Source organism: Ailuropoda melanoleuca, chromosome 10 (genome assembly GCF_002007445.2).
Source record: "Ailuropoda melanoleuca isolate Jingjing chromosome 10, ASM200744v2, whole genome shotgun sequence".
In the NCBI taxonomy this organism is placed as follows: Eukaryota; Metazoa; Chordata; class Mammalia; order Carnivora; family Ursidae; genus Ailuropoda; species Ailuropoda melanoleuca.
The window spans coordinates 75,854,355-75,873,715 of record NC_048227.1 but is presented as its reverse complement, the minus strand read 5'-3'; the positions used below and the strand labels follow the sequence as shown (position 1 = coordinate 75,873,715).

At 37.0% G+C, this 19,361-nt stretch overlaps 1 protein-coding gene across 5 annotated transcripts in view; it reads right to left on the bottom strand.

The window, feature by feature from the left end:
* Nucleotides 1–4,609, bottom strand: part of LAMA2 (laminin subunit alpha 2) — a 610,905-nt gene extending 606,296 nt beyond the window's left edge. For 2 of the 5 annotated variants that reach the window (XM_034669119.1, XM_034669121.1), the window contains exon 1: nucleotides 4,326–4,608. In XM_034669119.1, the coding sequence (XP_034525010.1) occupies nucleotides 4,326–4,446 (121 nt within the window). In that variant the 5' untranslated portion in view covers nucleotides 4,447–4,608. Of the gene's footprint in view, nucleotides 1–4,325 lie in introns of all 5 variants that reach the window. The other 3 variants (XM_034669122.1, XM_034669123.1, XM_034669120.1) reach the window with 2 other exon arrangements.
* Between the last annotated feature and the right edge of the window lie 14,752 nt (nucleotides 4,610–19,361).

The following is a 19,361-nucleotide window of genomic DNA, read 5'->3' as shown; positions in this document are numbered from 1 at the left end:
TGTGTATAATTGTTAATGTTGAATATATTCTTATTCTCAACCCTACATTTTATCTGTTATGAATCATTTTTACTGAACTATTAGGCCAGTCTGTAGTGACCAAGCCAACATATGTACAAAAGTTACATATGTAGCAAAAGTGATAAAAAAAAATTAATACCAGGTTTATGGTTACAATAAATCTTAGGTAATTTATGAAGCATTCTCATATTTTATAGCACAGGATGTTTTAAAACCATGCAATTAATGTGATGTAAAAATTCCATATGAAAATTTTAAGTCTTCTTGCCAAAAATGAGTGAGGATCATCTGAAACGTGTTTATTTTAAATCCCAGAAGGCATCCAAAAACACATTTACATACATTCATATTTTCTTGACATCTTTAAGAATTCAGAAGTTCAAATGCAGGTATGCATTCCAAAAACAATAGACTGTAATACTAGAATCTTGTGCTTAGAAAGTACTAGAGACTTGATGAGTTTTAACTATGTCTCTGTAAAGGCATTTATTTCATCCTAACTCATCCCTTGACAGGTGGCACATCTGATCACACATGGACATTTCCAGAAACTAGGTGCTCCAACACAACCCAGTAATTTCTGAACAGCTCAGAGCGGAGAGGGGCAGGGAGAAGGATCAGGCTTCCTCTCATTTTATTTAATTCAAACCTTCTTGTCATATGCTTCTATGGATCTGAGCTCAGGATTTAGAAAGCACATTTTATTCTCTCTTCCATAAAACAGCCATCCCCAAATTCAAGGATAACTCTTCTGATTTCCTAAGTCTTTCTTTCTGCAAATTAATAGTTTTCACTTGAAATAGTTGTCCTCTGGAAATCTTTCCAGACTCCTAACTACTCTCTTCTTCCTCCTCTGAATTGAGCTACATTTGTCAATGAAGCACCCCAATGTGTTCTCAAACAACAGCCCTCTCTGTTTCTATGAGTTGTTTTTTCTTGAGTTCACTTTTCTGTCACCATGTCGCACTATATATTCACATTGAACTTGCTGCAATTCAGACTGCCCTTTCTCCTCCTGTTTTTGTACACATCCTGTATTTATAATGGAAACATAACATTTCCAGAAGAGGGCAAATGAAATTATTTAATGTCTGCATACAAATAAAAAAACCAGCTCTGTGCAGGTTCTGTTCATGGTCCAGGCTACATAGACCTTCAAAATTTCTGAATCTGTTATTAACCACCTTAGCCACCTGAATCAATTTTGGACCACCAACAGTTCTGATAAGCTTGGATTTTATGTTTCCATCAAGCCCTCTCCGAGACAAATGAACATAAGGAAACCTCTCACATTCCCAGAGACTTCTTTCCAAACTGACCTTAAACCACTACGAGATATTCTTTGGAAACAACTTCCAATCAGTTGCAATTTACCTACCATTAGATTTCCATTTCCACGAATTATTCAAAAGAATATCGGGAAAAGATTTTATCTGCTGCCTTGCCGAAACACAGACCCACTTTGACTACGTCACTTTATTCTGTCAGTCATATCTAGTTTAAAAATTTCCTTAGAATAGAATATCATTCTTACTGAATCCATGCTATGCATACAACTCAGTGAGCTAGGGAAGCTGCACAAGATTTTAAAGAAAAAATTAAAAACAAACAAAAAATCTGGTTAAATTTCTAACTCAATTACGACATTTAAGAATGATTGCTTCTTCATGAGAGACTATGGACTATGAGAAACAAACTGAGGACTTCAGAGGGGAGGGGGGTGGGGGAATGGGATAGGCTGGTGATGGGTGGTGGGGAGGGCACGTATTGCATGGTGCACTGGGTGTTATACGCAACTAATGAATCATCGAACTTTACATCGGAAACCGGGGATGTACTGTATGGTGATTAACATAATATAATAAAAAACCATTAAAAGAAATAAAATAAAATAAAATTTTGCTACCTAGTATAAAAAAAAAAGAATGATTGCTTCTTGTCAATATTCTTAATAAAACGGCACCATACTCTAAGGGAATAAAAGAATTCATTCTAAACAATCAGTGCTTGGCCAAGGTCGACACTGGTATGATCAAAAAGAGAATTTGGTTTTGATAGCCAAAAACGTCGTCAGTCACACTCATATCCAATGATCTTCGCTGAGAGTGTACTTTAACAGAACAACATTAAAAAGAAAACATGGCCTCCGCAATAAATGGAAAGAAATCTTGGTACCGTAAAAAAGGGAACTTCAGCATAAACAACACTAAAATTGTTTTTAGTTGTTAAAAATTAAGTTATTATCATGACTTTAAGTTACAACTACTCCAAGTCTCCAGTTTTAAATTTGTCCAATAAGAATAATATTTGTTGAAGGTGAAATAAGCCAGTGTATACAAGGCATTTTTAAATTATGAAACACTAAATAAATTTAAGGTATTATAAAACATATCTTATATATACTTTTAATATTAAGAAGTTTCAACCATTTATCCCTGAGCCAATCTTGAAATATATTACAAATGGTCTATAACAATAGATTAATAGATTCTAGGATGCAGAAGATAGCAGTCTATATATAGTAGATTCTGTGTTATAACTATTTTGCGCAGAATTCCTTATTGTATTTAGCATTCAGGTGATCTCTGAACAGAATGGCAGGATCAATTTTCCGCTCCTCACTGACCTCAGCTTGTGCCTGGACCATAGAAATCATAGTTAATTTTATCTCAGTTAAAACAGAGAGAGAAAGAGACTGAGAGAGAAAGAAAGAGAAGAGGAGGGAAGTAGGAGAAGAGGAAGAAAGAGAGAAAGGGGATGAGAGGGAGGAGAGAGAATGAGGGGGGTGGGCAGCACACTAGGAAATTTCTCAGGGACCCACTTGATCCCTCTTCTGCGTGCTTTAAGCTTCTGCCCCACTCCAAGCGAACAGGAGAGTTGGTGTTCCTGGCTTCTCTTTACTCCCAGCTGCTTAACAGTAGTAAAATAATACGTATTGTTAAAACATATCACATAACTAAGCAAGGCTAATATTTTAAAGCAGTATTTTTAAAAATCAGCTGCCAGAGATATTCTTAAACTCACTCTCATAAATTCTATTAATTAAGCCACATTGACCCCATTTTATCTCACGGAGAGGGAAAAGCAAAAATAGAAGAAAGTTATATAGTGAACTTAAGGTCATTTTTATTCTAGGAATTTTAATCAAGAAGTTATTATTGTAGCAAGAAGATTAGAGTATTTTTTACTCCTTTTAAGATAAAATAGTACTGCTAGAAATGTTAGATTATAAGAACTCTCAGAATGGTTAGACATAGTTTTATTCCAGTTAACTAAAAGAGGGATCAATGTATCTCAAAACTTAGATTCAGTTTCAACAAAACTTTCAAAAGCTGCTAACCTCCAGATTCTGTATTCTTAGGGTAAATATTTTGATATCTGAAACCAAACCTTAAAAATTTTTTACTTTAATACAGGTTTTCCAACTCATGAAAATGTTTGCTGAAATGATGTATTATAAATTATGTTTTAAAACGCTGTACATGTGCTTCTTTTAAAATTCATGATCATAAAATAACTCTTCAAAGACTCCCAAGAATATCAGAAATTATATGCATATAAACATTACAGCACTCTGAAGAGAATAATTTGAGTTACATTAAATAAAACCGTTTTCCAAAGTCCCCTGAAGTGTGTATCTGGTCACTGTGGTCTTGATTAAAGTAAACACGACATAGAAGTCTTTGTATTTAAGTCAGAGGAGAAATTTCACTACAATAAAAAAAAAAAAAAGATAACTAAGATAGGATGTGAGTCAGAAAAAGATGAGGCTGGAGGTCCCATTGGAATGAAAGAAAAAACCCACTCACTTAACTACTTTACAAACTGTTCATAAAGTTAGAAAGAAAGAAAGGAAGAAAGAAAAAGAAAAAAGAAAGAAAGAAAAAGTATCAGCTGCCCTCCATAAAGTTCCAAGATGAGCCACAGCTTGGGAAACATTTCTCTGCAGGGATGGAATCTGATTTGGAATAACTTTTCATTTTTCAGTTGATTAAAAGTTTGTCTCTTTGAAAGATTTCAGAAATCAATTGGCAATAGGTAAACAGGATAGCAAGTTCTCAGAACCAAGGAACAATGAAAAGCGCTTCATGTTCTTTTGAGGGAGGTAAGCAATCCCCCCCAACACACCCGCCACGGTGTACTCATGGAGTTGAACGTGTACTAGAAGCAGGCTTAGCTCCTCTCGCCCCAACTACCCGAGGGCAGAGCCAGAAATCGGTCCCTGCCCCGGACTGTTGGAAGCAGGGACCGGTGAGGGGCCGCAGCCCCCGCAAAGGGTGGAAGCAGCCCGTTCCTCGACTTACCTCTCTGCTGATGTGTCTGGGGCTGCCGCTGCCGCTGTTGCTGCTGTGGCCGCTGCGCCCGACCGCCCCCGAGACCCCCGCTAAGCAGCAGGACCAGGAGGACGGGGGCCGCTCCTGGCATTGCGGTGGCCCGGAGAGGATCCACTTCTCAGGAGCCCGAGGAGACGCTGCCGCCCAGTCCCCTGGCCCGGGCTTGTGAGCTGAAAGAGCAGCAGCTGCCGGCTAAGAGGAGGAGACAGCCCTCTCTGGCTCTGGCTCTGCCGCCGCCGGAGGGTGGGGGCAGAAAGAGGACACTCCCCCCTCCCTCCCCTTTCCCAGGCCCTCAACTCGCAGTCTTCCTGGCACAGGCCCTGAAAGGGTCCTCGGTGCAACAGACCTTTCCTATAGCCGTCCTTGCCTCTGAGAAGGGATCATTCCTTAGTTTGAGCTGTTAGCTGAACTTCTTTTAAATTAAAGGAGGTAATTGATACGAAAGCACTTTGTGATCTGTAAAGTCTCTACACATGGAAAGCATTATTTGTGGGAAATCTGCACAGCTAGGAACTTGACCGGAGCTGAGTCTATGTACCTCCTGAGAAAGGCCTGGCAGAGTTGTGTGCGGGCGGGCATTGCGGACCCAGGTGATGCAACGCAAGACACAGGACCTTCCCAAAGGCCCCGGGGACTGTGAAGTTACCAAGGGGCGGAAGGCGGTTCCCCGGCCTCTGCGTCAGGCCAGGGCACTGACTTACTGCTTGATAGATTGCTGGCGAGGCAACGAAGGAGGGACAAAATTTAAAAATCTCCCTTGCTCCACTACAGTGCTTATGACCAATGTAAAGGTTAAGAGCAAGGCTTTCAGTTTACTCAGATAAATAGGATAAAGCCCTTAGCCAGCGTTTCCTCCAGGCCCCAAATTTCATATCTTCAGTCCCTATTGCTTCTCTTTAACTCAGAAATTCTGCAAGTTTTTCTGCAACCCCAGCTTCCAATGACAGCTCCTTGCTAGTTTTTTTGTTTGATTGTTTAAGGTCTGAGGTTCCCATCGTGTTTGAAAACTCCTTACTAGGTCTTTATGGGACTTGAAGGATGTCTGCGGGCTTATTCAGTGACTGGGAGTATTAATGACATCAGTATACTGTGAGGTCCAAGTGCTAATTGTCCCATACGGGGTGAGGCAATCCTACTAACCAAGGACTTCTGAATGGGCCACTGGGCATTCATGTAGGTAAAAAACTTTGGATTATATTTGAAGCCTAGTTTAAGTCTTCACTGCACATAAAATATTTAGCAGTTTTTGTTTTCCAGGATGCATCTACTCTATAAATTGAGGAAATCATATACTTTGTGTTTCTGAACTTTACCAGGAGGTGTTTGCCATCTCAGAAAATCACATCATTGATCACAAGTCTGTCCATGGTAGTGTCCCGGGACAGTATCAATACACACCTGTCACATTGATGGTGAATCGGTTCAGGCTTCTATGTTGCCTACTAAACGTAGGCAAACTGCTAAATGTAAGTTTTACCCAAGCATTTACATATTGAGATGTACATTGTTTTATAGAGATTACTTTTTTCCTTTTTTTATAGTTAAGCCATTATATTGAGTTTTTAAATACTATATTGAAGTTAAGTGATATATCTATGAATTTCCTTTCAATAAAATAAAAGAGGTATTGTTCCTACCAGGACTGATTGAGAACATCTGGTCAAATGGTGCCCAAGTAAATGGATATCTCTCAGTATTATCCATCCTCTTAATTCTGTTATTATTAGTACTAGGAAACTCTATAATTGTTTTTTCTTTATTGTGGAAATTACAAAATGGAGTCTGGCCCAAGCCTTGAGAGTAAGACTATGATCTTTGCTGTCAACTCTACTTGTGATTCAACATAGACAAAAAAATATAAAGTTATTTAACCAAAATTAAGATACAGAACCATTATTATTAGAGCAATTTTTCTTCAACCTAATTGAGGTACAATTTACACAAAATAAATGCACCCATTTGATATGTTTAAAAAATATACATTCCCGGGCTCCGGGGTGGCTCAGTTAAGGGTTGGACTCTTGGTTTAGGTTCAGGTCAAGAAGTTTCAGGTTCTGGGTTGTGAGATTGAGACCGGTGTTTGGCTCTGTGCTCAGTGGAGTTTGCTTGAGATTCTCTCCCTCCCCCTCCTTCTGGCTTCCCCCCCCCCATACACACACACACTCTCTCTCTCTCCCTCTCTCTCTCAAATAAATAAATAAATAAATAAAATCTTCTAAAATTTTTTTAAAAAATGTAAACTCACATTTGACAATTACCCCCATTAACATATAGTTTGTCACTTGCCCAGAGTTTCTGCCCTTCTGCAATAATTTCCCCAACCTCCCCTTCCTCAACAGGTAGCCACTGCTCTGATTTCTGCCTCTATAGACTATTTTAATTATTCACAAATTTCATATAAATGGAATAAGAATAGCACAGTATTTTGGAGGTACGGCCATGCTGTTGCTTTATCTCAGTAGTACATTCCTTTTCATGGCCGAATACTGTCTAGGACATGGAATATCACAAGTTGTTTATACATTCACCTGAAGTGGGTTTGGATTGTTCTGGTTTTGAGCTATTAAGAATAAAGCTGCCATGAATATTTGAATACAGTGTTTGGAAGGACATATGTTTATATTTCTTTATTCCTAAGAGTGATATTATTGGGCTGCTTGGTGGGTATGTGAGAAACTATGAAACTGTTTACAATATGGTTCAATCAGTTTAAACTCCCCCCAAAAGATATGGGAGTTCCAGATGCCCTGCCTGGGTACCAACACCTGCTGCTATTTAACTTTATCTTCTCTAGAGGTTGCACAGTGGTACCTTACTGGCATTGCCATTTGCATTTCTCTGATGAGGCTGAAAATGTTTTGATGGGCTTATTGGGCATTCTATCACTTTTTTATGACATGTCTGCTCAGATCTTTTGCTCATGTGTCATTTAAATATATATTCTGGAGAAAAGTTCTTTGTCTAATACACTTAATCTAGTGCCTATTGTTCTCAGTCTGTGGCTTGACTTTTCAATTTCTTGACTCGTGTTGGAGGAGGTCATCAAGAGGACATCACTGTCAGTTGACCCATGGGCTGGATTCAGGGAACCAGAGGCTCCTCCCCTCCTCCCCTGTCCTTGGATGTGCATTCTGCCTGCCCTACTACAGCTGCCTCAGGGACACAGCCTCGAGATAATAGTGTTGTTGAGAACATCTGGACAGTATACATGTCTGAACCCAGGAATGCCTGACCTCTATACAAACTTTTAAGATTCTGACAGCTGGGTGTGGAGATCTGCTTAAGGCCTCCCAAGACAAACCTCATGTATGTTCCCTTGCTCATTAAACTTACTACCTACCAGTCTTGGAGTACTCTGCCTTTCTTCTGTCTCTCCTTGACCCCTTTGTATGGGCACCAGTTTGCAAACCAACAACTGCTTTCAAAGAGCAGAATTGTTTAATTCTGATTAAGTCCAATTTATGAAGACTTTCTTCATTTATGCTTAATACTTTTTGTGTCCCATTTTAGAAATCTTTGCTTATGCCAAAATTGTGAATACCATCTTCCCTATTTTTTTCCTTGAGATTTTGTAATCTTAGCTACTACATTTGGGTTTATGGTTTATTTCAGTAAATTTTGGTGTTAGCTATGAAGCAAAGTACTTTAGGTAAGGACTTTCTTTTTTCCGTGCAGATACCCATTCATTTCAGCACCACTTGTGGAGGAAGACATTATTTCCCCATCTGATTACCTTGTCCATTTTTTCAGAAGTTGATTGTATGTGGGTCTATTTCTGGACTCTCTAAATACATATACTTACTGATGCCAATATCGCAGTCTTTATTACTGTAGCTTTATAGTAGCCTCAATCTATATTACCATTTATGACCTAGTTGCAGAAGTCACATGCCATCTCTTCTGAAAAATTTTATTTATTAGAAGCAGGTTACTAAATACAAATCCTACTCAAAGGATTAGCCTTACCTCTTGAAGGATGGAGTATCAAAAATGTGTGGGTATATTCTAAAACCACCTCTTTTAGAGTTCCTAGACCCAATTCCAGTGTGAGCAGGGGTTCCCCCACATACATTAAACAAAAATTCAACTCAATTCAACTCAATTCTGACACTATCTATACGGAGATAGCATGAGATTCCACAGGTTAAGGGTTTGGTCCTACAAGACTTTCTCCCAACCCCACCACCACCCCTTAGATACCAGGTGCAAACCCCAAGCTGTTACCTGTGCTTCTGACCTATTAGCCACAGGTTGGAGATTCCAATGACCTCCTCTTTAGATTAACTTGCTAAAGCAGGTCACAGAACTCAAGGAAACACTTACATTTACCAATTCATTAAAGGATATGATAAAGGATGTGAATCAACAGCCTGATAAAGAGATATATCGAGCAAGGTCCCAAACAAAAGAGCTTGTGTCCTTATGGAACTTGGAGCCTGACTTGATGATGGCATGTGGCATGTGTGAGTATTCTGGTTCCCCAAGCATGGAAGCTCTTCAAAAAAGGACCAAAAAGCTGTCCTCATGGCTTTTCATAGATGCTTCATTACATAGCCATGATTGGCTAAACAATTGGTTATTGACTGATTCAACCTCCGTTCTTTCCCCTCCCCAGAGGTTGGGGGCAGGGAAGATGGGACTGAAAGTTCCAACCCATTAATCACTTGCTTGATCCTCCTGGCAACCAGCCCTCACTCTTGGGTGGGCTCCAAAGGTCACCTTCATTAATAACAAGGCACCTGTATTGTCATAACTTATGATAAGACTTTATCGTCTTATCATAGGAACTGCCAAGGGTTTTAGGAGCTGTGAGCGAGGAACCGTGGACAAGACCGAATATATGTGAGAAATATATTGTGGTCATCTAATGACCAGATATATATTTCTTATGTCACAATATCATACCACAGTTCTGTAAGATTTTGCTTCATGTAATACAAATAAAGTTCTGCTATCAGTATATATACATGTATTCTTCAAAATCTTATATCACTATTAAATTATCTCTTTATTAATATTTTTCTGCTAAAATCAGTTTCCTATTATTCATATGTCCAGTCCATATTTCTGATAATTAAGGTTTTCTTGGCATATTTTTTTTTCCATTCTTTACTTTTCAATCTGAGTCTTTATGTATAAAGAATATCTCTTATAGCCAACATGTAACTGAATCTTGCTTTTTTATCTAGACTGATAACTTTTGTCCTTTTTGGAATGTTTTGAAATACACTATCCAGTGTAAATTACTAGCCATATATGGCGGTTTAAATTTAAATTTAAATAAACTAAAATAAAATAAAATTAAAAACTCAGGTCTTCAGTCACTATAGCCAGAGTTCAAGTGTTCAAAAGCCACTCTGGACAACATAGACTATATATAGACAGGGGACGTTTCTCTTGTTAACTGAACGTTCTATCATACAGTTATGGTTTAGCTACTTTACACTTAATAGAATTATTGATATAATTGGGTCAAACCTAGTTCTTTTTATATGTTTTCTTTTTGTTCCATCTGTTCTTTATTTCTTTTTCTTCTTTTTCTGCTTTATTTTTGAATAATTACTTTTTAGTATTGTATTTTTATCTGCACTATTGTACATATATATTACATAAAATATGTATACATATACATACTGTATACATATACAATGTTATAAATAGCATTATTATAAATCATAACATACATTATAAATAATATACACATACATAGTACTTATATGCATACAATATGTGACTCTATCTTATCATACCTTCACATTATATTACTTCCTATATAACGTAAGAATGTTAAAATAGTATGGTTTCATTTTTCCCCTTCTGCTCTTTTACTGTTATTATTTATATATTATTTTTCTGTGTTATATTATTTATATATTATTTTTCTCTTATAATTCCCACAGCAGTTCTTATTTTGTATAATAATAAATTATCTGTTGGTGAGAAATTTATCTTAGCTTTTGTTTGCTGAAAAAGTTATTACTTAGCCTTTATTCTTCATGTAGAAATCTAGCTTGACAAGTTCTTTTCTTCTGTAGCATTTTAAAATGCTTCATTGTCTTCTGGATTGCATAATTCCTAACAAGAAGTCTGCAGTTATTCTTATCTTTCTCCATTTCTGATCTGACTTTAAGATTATTGTGTAACGTTTACCATAACAGAATATGCAGAAGAGACCCTGATCTAAATATCATGAAATGGTGATAGCTAAAATCATCCCACAACATTAAATGGTGATGGCTGAATCTGATGGTCCATTCCAACATGAGATTTTCACAGCCAAATAGGTGAATCATGCTTCCCAAATGCAACCAAAGCATGTGGAGTTTCAAGCCCATATGTTATGGGTTTCTGTTTTGGAAGTTTCAGGTGTCCTTCTTGTGTACTGTATGTAAATTTATTCTTTTAAAAATAAAATAATCTTTGTTTGATCATGACTCCTTATTAAATGCTTTACAAGTCCCCCCAAAAGATTATTGGATAATCCTTCATTTGCATAAATTTTACTATATGCCTTCATATAGATTTGATATCTCACTTAAGGATCATTGAGCTTCTTGAAACGTGAACTTAGAGCCTTCTTAAAATTGGGGAAAATTTAAGTAATTTCTTCAACAATCATATGTCTCCTCTCTACTTCTCAAATCACTTCTCATTCTTATTTTAAAAATTATTTTTTCCTCTTTTTGCTTCAGTTTGTGTATTTTCTATTGCTGTATCTGTGTGTCTTGTCTATTTGGGCTGCTATCACAAATCACTATAGACCGGGTAACTTATAAACAACAGAAATTTATTTTTCACAGTCCTGGTTTCTGGGAAGTCTAAGATCAAGCTTCTGGGAGCCTCACTGTCTGGTGAAAGTCTAATTCCTGCCTCACAGACTACATGACAGGCAAAAACACTCATTAGAGTCTCTTTTATAAGGGCAGTTAATCTCACTGATGGGGACTCTACCTTTATGACCTAATCACCTCCCAAAGGTGTCACCTCCAAATACAACCACATTAGGGATCAGGTTTCATCATACAAATATTGGGGGGATATAAACATTCAGCCTATAACACTATGTGTACTTACCTTTTCTTCTGTAGCATCTAATCTGTTTTCAAACACATCTAGTACATTTTTTATGTCTTATATTTACTTTTTTTAGTCCAGAAATTCTATTAGTTTTAATTTTATGGTTTCCTTTTCTCTTCTTTTTGTGTTCAGCTTTAGCTGTTTGAAAATATTTACAATGGATGTTTTGAAGTTCTTATCTGCTTATCCAGACATCTCTGTCATTTCAATTTCTGTTGTTTTTTTTTCTGATTATGGGTCCTATTTTTCTGCATGTGTGTCTAGTAACTATTGATCAATTGCTAAAGTGATTAAGTATTATAAATTTTATGCTTTTGAGTATCTGGACTTTGTTATCTTCTTTTGAAGAATAATGTTATTGTTTTTGGGGGTTTTTTTGTGGATTAATTGCTTCTTGACCTTTTGGCTAAGATCAAGTGTTTTGTGGATTAGCATGATCTTTTCAGTGTTAGTTTTATTTTTTTTTAAAGATTTTATTTATTTATTTGACAGAGATAGAGACAGCCAGCGAGAGAGGGAACACAAGCGGGGGAGTGGGAGAGGAAGAAGCAGGCTCCCAGCAGAAGAGCCTGATGTGGGGCTCGATCCCATAACGCTGGGATCACACCCTGAGCTGAAGGCAGACGCTTAACGACTGCGCCACCCAGGCGCCCCTTCAGTGTTAGTTTTAAAACTTCATTGGCGAATCACTGAAGTAGACTTTACTCTAGGTTCCCTTCAGCTCTCCTAGTAAGACATGACTTCTCTGGGGTCAGTACTGAATAATATCTCTTCACTATGGCTGGTTGGAAATGACATGTCTCCCAGTCTTGAATGTTCAATTTCAACTCCTTCATAATTCTGTGCATGGTTTTCAACTTTTGCGTGAGAAGTATGCTATTTTGTTAAAAATACAGGGGGACCCCCACACAGATTCCTGGAGCTTTATCTCTCAAAATTACCCTTGTCTAGTACTCTGGTTCACAAATTTAGATTGCCCCCCCAAACTCTGATTTCTATCTCTGCAGTTCGGTAAAACTTTTGGGTTTGCTTAGGTTTTTTTTCTCCCTGTATTAGAGTCTGATAGACAGTTTCTAGAGAGAAAGCTGGGTCAGTCAACCCCTGGAACCACTTAATGTGTTCGCCTTTCTCAGAGTGTATAGATCTGTACTACCTATTATCTAATATCTTAAAGCAACATTTTTATGTATCCCCAGCATTCTAGTTGTTTATATATAGTAAATTTAGTACCAATTAGTCCCTCATGACTGTCAGTAAGAGCCTCAAAGTTATAATTTCAAACGATAAAAAAGACTAGATACATATATAACGATAATTTATCCTAATAATTTAAGAAATGTAATGAGCTAGAACAATTTTGAAGATCATGGCCTGAGACTATTCTATTACTGTTCATATTAATCATATGGCCTTTAAAATACATCACAGTTTTTAAATATTTTTGAAATTATACTTTAATACTCCTCACAAGCTGTACTTTAAGAAAATACGACAAGACCAAAAACAGAAAGGAAAAAAAAATAATGTGGTTAACCCAATTAATCTTTTTACTAAACTATAGAATTATGTCAGATTATTTATTATTGACCTTATAAATAATGGGTAAGACTAGCACAATTTATAAACAAACTAGGGACTTATTTACCAAAATGCATTCTCTAAGTAATGAATCACAAAGTACTGGATTGCAACCAATGTGGGAACATTTTATACTAGAAAGCAGGACTAAAGGTCAGAAAATTAGAGAGTTGATTAGCAAGGAAGGAAATTTCCTACCCCACAAAGAAAAGGGTATCTTGACTACATATTTTTAAAAACTGACTTAAAAAGAAAATGTGTAAGTGAAAACAGCATAGATCTGTTAAGAACAGAGTATAATTAAAGATAACACTATTAAAACTTATTCTAAAAAGAGGGGTGCCTGAGTGGTGCAGTCGGTTAAGCATCTGACTCTTGGTTTTGGCTCAGGTGGTGATCTCAAGGTTATGAGATCCAGTCTTAGCCTCATGCTCAGCACAGAGTCTTCTTCAGATTCTCTCTCCCTCTCCCTCTGCCCCTCCTGCTCACGCCCTCTCTCTCTCTCTCTCTCTCTCTAAAATAAATACATCTTAAACAAAAACTTAATATAAAAGGAGAAAAAATAGAAATACTGTTTTGTGGTTTACCTTAGAAGGAATTAATTCATATCATTAAACTTCATAGTTTGTTTTTTTAAATTTATTTTAGAGAGAGAGAGAGAGAGTGGGGAAGGGGCAGAGTGAGAGGGAGAGACAGAATCTCAAGCAGGCTTCCTGCTGAGCACTGACACAGGGTTTCATCTCACGACCCTGAGATCATGACCTGAGACCTGAGCCAAAGCCAAGAGTTGGATGTTTAGCCAACTGAGTCATGTAGGCACCCCTAAACTTCATAGTTTTAAAAAAATTCCCAATATATTATAGGGCCAAACTAATACAGAAAGCTATTAAAAATGGATTACATGGCCAATACATAATTTTAATGCCAATTGTGTATGACTTTTAAATTATTTCTATTTAAAGAGGAAAAGATATTAAAATGTAAGTTCCTGGATAACTGCCACACACAAACATGTGATCTGTAGAAAAGAGAAGAGCAAGAGAGAAACCAACCCCATAGGCTATGGCCTTTCTATAGCTCTACCTAGAAAAGGATATTGTTTAACTGTTAAGATTCTAAAATATAGAAAAAGAATAACAACTGAAGTTAAAAAATGGAAAAAATGAAACATGGAAATTGAAAAAATAGAATTTTACATATGGGAAAAAATTAAGTCAAAAACACCTATGAAGAAAGGAGAGACATAATCTATACAAATTTATATTTTTTTAATTAAAACTCTACAAAGAATCAGATTTTTAAAATGCAGAATGTAAGCCCAAATATGAATTTTAAGACTTTGACCTAATATTGGACATTCAGTTCTACTCAAAACCTCATTTAAAATAGTTTAAAATAATTCAATCACTCCTTATAGGCTGAGAAAATTAATATCTTGTACTTAAGAAGACACTGAAAAATTTGAAAATTTTTAAGCTGGGAACTAACATGCTCAGATAGATCTCTGTTTTTTAAAAAAAATTCTATCAGTGTGGATGTTTGATTGGTAAAATGAGTAAGGAAAGTGGAAGCAAATGAACCTTATAACAAGAAGACATCATGTCATTCATTCATTCTTACAATAAATTATTATATCATGCCTGCTGTAAGCTGGAAACTTGACACTCTGTCTGCCACAGAAAACAAGAAGACAAGTTCCTGCTGTCATGGCACTTACATTCCAGTAGAGAAACAAATAATTAAGTAAAAAGTTTTAAATGAGTCATTACAAATTGTTATAACACTTATGAAGAAAACAAACAAGGTGATATAATAGTAACTGTAAGGTAAAGTTTTCTTTAAATGGGGTGTCAGGAAACCCTCTCTGAGGAGGTGACACTTAAGCTGAGATGTGACAGAACACAGGACTCCAATGAATGCAGTTGTCAGTAGGGAGGAGAGAAAATGTTTTGGAGACATTTGAAAGAGTGAATTCGTAAAACTTGCTCACTAACCGGATATGAGGATTTAAGGATTATTCTTAAGTTTCAGGTCAGAGCAACTGGCTGTCTGGCAGTATTAATAACTGATATAGGAAATACAGGAAGACTGCCAGGTGCCAGTCAGATATGTTGAGGTAACTGCCCTTGGAAATATCCAGCTTGTTATTTTTAGTTCTTCTGAAGGCACTTCAGCCATCCCACGTAAAGGCCACACAGTCAAGGGAATAAATTTCTCCATGCAGTTGAGGAATGGGGATGAAGGGAATAATAAGACATAACTAGCCTAGAAGCAAGTGTAAGTGTACAAAATAATTTAGTGAATGGTCAATTAGACCATAAATTAGTGAGAAGAAAAAAAGGAATACCCAGCTATAAAGACCTAGACAATTGGCTGAGCACTTGGAAAAGTAAAATTTAGTTAGATCCTCACTAAATGCTATACATAAAATCCCAAATAAATTTAATGATTAAATGTGAAAAATGACACATGATTTTAAATTGTAAAAAATGACAAACGATGATAGAGCAAGGAAGATACATATAAAAGACTGTGGAAATAAACATAGTGGTGGTATATACCAAACAATCAATTAGAAAATGTGAATCTATTCAAACTAGTTTTGAAAAATTCTATCTAAAAATAAATGTAAGGAGAAATGTGTACAACTGATATGTGAAACTATATATCCAAAAATCAGAATAACCTAAGAAGGAGACCGAAATAATAAAGGGTTTTAGCATGCTCTTGTCAGGTGAGAATTTTACCACTGAACCACCCAGGCACCTAGCAAACCCTTGGAGAGAATATTCAACATTATAATGAAGCACTCTAAATTAATTTGTAAGTGTAATGCAATTCTGCAAGGAATGTTTGTCTTTGTTTTCCTCTCTCTTTCTTTTTTGACTTGTCCTTTTGGGAACCCAGCCATTATTTGATTCCTAGTAGGAGGGGCCTTGTTGCCCAATACAGAAGACAGCAAGCTTTCTAGAAACTGATGAGGGCAAGACTGTTAAGCACTGCCCCCCAGGTGCTCCCACCACGTCAGACCTTTAACCTGCAACTAATAATATAAAGAAGTAGAGACAAGTTCAGATGCATTGCAGTGGTGCTGGTGGTTACATTTAGTCAAAAGCATTAATGCCAGCACTCATTCTTCCGTTCATTCAACTGATACTGACGGAGGGCCTTACTGCGTGTTCGACGTTGTGCTAAGTGCGGGAGATGCAGCTGTCCACAAAACAGACCATGATGTTTGCTTCTCTATGGCCTTAAGACTGTTACTCTAGGGAAGGAGAGAAGATAAAAATAATAACCATAATAATAAAGTTTGTGTTCTGGGGAAGGAGAACAGATGAAAATAATAACATGATGATTAAGTAAATCACGTGTGAGCTAGTAATAAACGCAGCAGTCAGGGAGATGTGGGGCCGGGGCTGTGAATCAGTGACTGGGATAGACCTCAGTGCAAATGTGACATTTGAAAATAGACTTCTCTTAGTCTTGTGTCTCTAGAAAACAGACTGTGATGGAAATGTGTTTTTGCTAGGATTTTATTAGGAAACAAATTCCAGGGAAGAAAGAGCACCAAGGAAATGGAGTAAAACAGAGGGCGAGATAGAGCAAACTGAGACAGAGCATTATGGAGCTGGACACGGCTTTCTGGCACCCTGACTGCTCCGTTAGTACACAAGACATTTTCAGAGACATCGCATGAACCTATTCTGCCTCCAACACGAGGGAGAAGGGAGAATCTACCCACTCTCTCCCATCCCCCTTTCGTCAAACCTTATCATTTAGGAACTGGCCCACCTCGGAGTTGCTCATGCGTGCGTGCCTAGTCGAATGGAGAGCCAGGGCCCATCGAAGGTCAGTGGCAACATGGAACCTGAAAACGGGAGGTAAGAGGGAAGTTGTACCCATCCGTTAAAGAGGGCTGAGGAGTAGCAGGCACGGTGGGGACATCAATCTAAAGCAGCAACAGCTGCCACAGCAACAACCTGGCTCCACGCCCGTGGGCCAGGGCAAGCCACTGCGGTCTGCAGCACGCGGGGCACGTGTGGGATCTGCAGGTGGTGTACAAGCCGGAGCCAGTGTGCTCTGGAAGATGGCAAGGGACTGAAGAAGAGGTGGGCGAGGTGCTAAGAGACGGGTTGGAAATGATGGAGCCAGAGGACTGTAGCCATTTTAAAGACGTCGGTTTTACTTCGAGTAAAAGGACAGCTCTTGCTATATTACCTTTGTAAAAGATTACTCTGGTGGCTGTGCTGAAAGTAGACTGTCAAGAGCAAGCGTCTCCATGAGGTGATCAATTGGCCGCCCTGCAGAAATAAATGCATAATAATAAATGGTGCCTTGAACCAGAGGAGTAGCGGAGGAAAGAAGGAAAGGATTCTGGACGTGCTGTGAAGGTAGAGCCCACGGGCTTTCCTTGCTTCACACTTTGTAAAGTCAAATTTCCAGGGGATTAAGAAGTTGGTAAAACTGTTAAAAATAAAATCAGAAAAACACTAGAAGGAACTATAGTCAGCGATAGGGAAGCCTTCTTAACATCCCCAAATTCAAAAGCCATAAGCAATATCAACATTAAATACGTTAAATGAACAGGTGAGTAACAGAAAGCAGAAAATACATGTCAATGTAGATGAGACCAAAGTCTAGTACCTAGAATATATGAGATATTTATAAGTCAAGAAGAGAAAGTTGAATAATTTAACGGGAAACAAGGGCAAAAAATATGCTGAGGATATTAGCAAGAGAGGAAATGCAAATAGCAATACACATACAAAAAGGCACACAACCTTGCCCATTAGTGCGGGGACACAAATTAAAACAGCAATGAAATGCCAGTTTTTGTCCATCAGGTTGGCAGAAAAGAAGTTGAAACTTTCAAGAGTTGGACAAAGAATGATAGAGGGAGCTCATATACCGTCCACAAAAGTGTGTCATTGGCCAGTACATTGAGAAGTACAAATTGATAAAATATATTAAAGTGTAAAATAGCTGTCATCTCAACCCAGCAAATACACTTGAGACTTGTTTGAGAGAAATAGTCTCATATTACTTAAAAAAAAAAAAGAGGCTATGTACAATTTTCACTGTACTATTGAAGAATCAGAAGTTTCCTAAATTTCCACCAACAGAAGACTAGATCAAGCTGTGAAACATACACACCAGGTAAAAGAGTAAAATATATCCGTAGGTCCTAATGTGGAAAGACATCTAATACATATCTTAACAAAAAAGGAAGTTGACTGAAAATACATAAGACAATAGTATTTGCATGATAAAAGGGTATGATGCTTATCTAAGTAGAAGTTTTCTGAGTCCCCACAGTTGTCAGGTTAGGTAGAGAAAAATATAGTCATTATGATGTAACTGTGGACATTAAAATAGTCTATTTTAATAGCTCAATTTTAAAATTAGTCACTGGACTTAAGTGAAATATCTACCCCGCATGTCAAACTAAATTATTTGTCAGTCTCTTACTGATTATCAACTACGACTTCAAATAATACAATAAAAATGCAATGTAAATCAATTGCAATATAAAAATGAAAATCATGCAAACTTCGTAACACTGCGTGAAGTCCATTGAAGTGATTTGGGGAATGACACAAGTCACAGACCAGGCTATTCAAAATTAGCAATTTAAAGAAGAGAAAGAAGCATAGTAACAAAACGAAGGCTTTAAACAAAATGGTTTTTAGATGAAAATGTTTAGCAAACAGAGCTTGCATGCATTAGCAAAAGCGTTAGCTTTAGGATTCTGCTGTAAAAGTCAAATGTGAAATAATTGATTTCATATCATGCTTTTATATAATTTTGTCAGGAAAACATTCTTGATTCATTCTTTAGTAGGCTCAAAATAAGAGCAGTTAAAAATGATACTTCTTTTTTGGTTAAAATTAAGAGAAATATTCCATTTTTAAAATTTTAGTCTTACTTTCAAGACAAAATACCAATAAAAGCTTGTATCTACAATGACATGTTCTCTTTTTGGTAAGGAATTTACATTAAGTGACATCTAGCATAAATTATACAAAATTCATAGACAAAGTGTTCAAATGTCTTGGTGCAGTTCTAAGCTTTGATAACGTCAGAAGTATAGATTCTACAAATCTACCACCCCCCAAATTTAAAAGTATTTACTTACATTTCCAGTATATACATTCAACTTTCTGAATCATAAATTATTAATTTTGTTCTAGTCTTTCTCATTGAAGTTGGGACACATTGGCTAAAAAGAATTTAAAATTTATGATTTAAATTCACAAAATAAATGTAAAGAAATTCAAGGGGCACCTGCGTGACTCAGTCGGTTAAGTGTCGACTCTTGGTTTTGGATCAGGTCATGATTTCAGAGTCCTG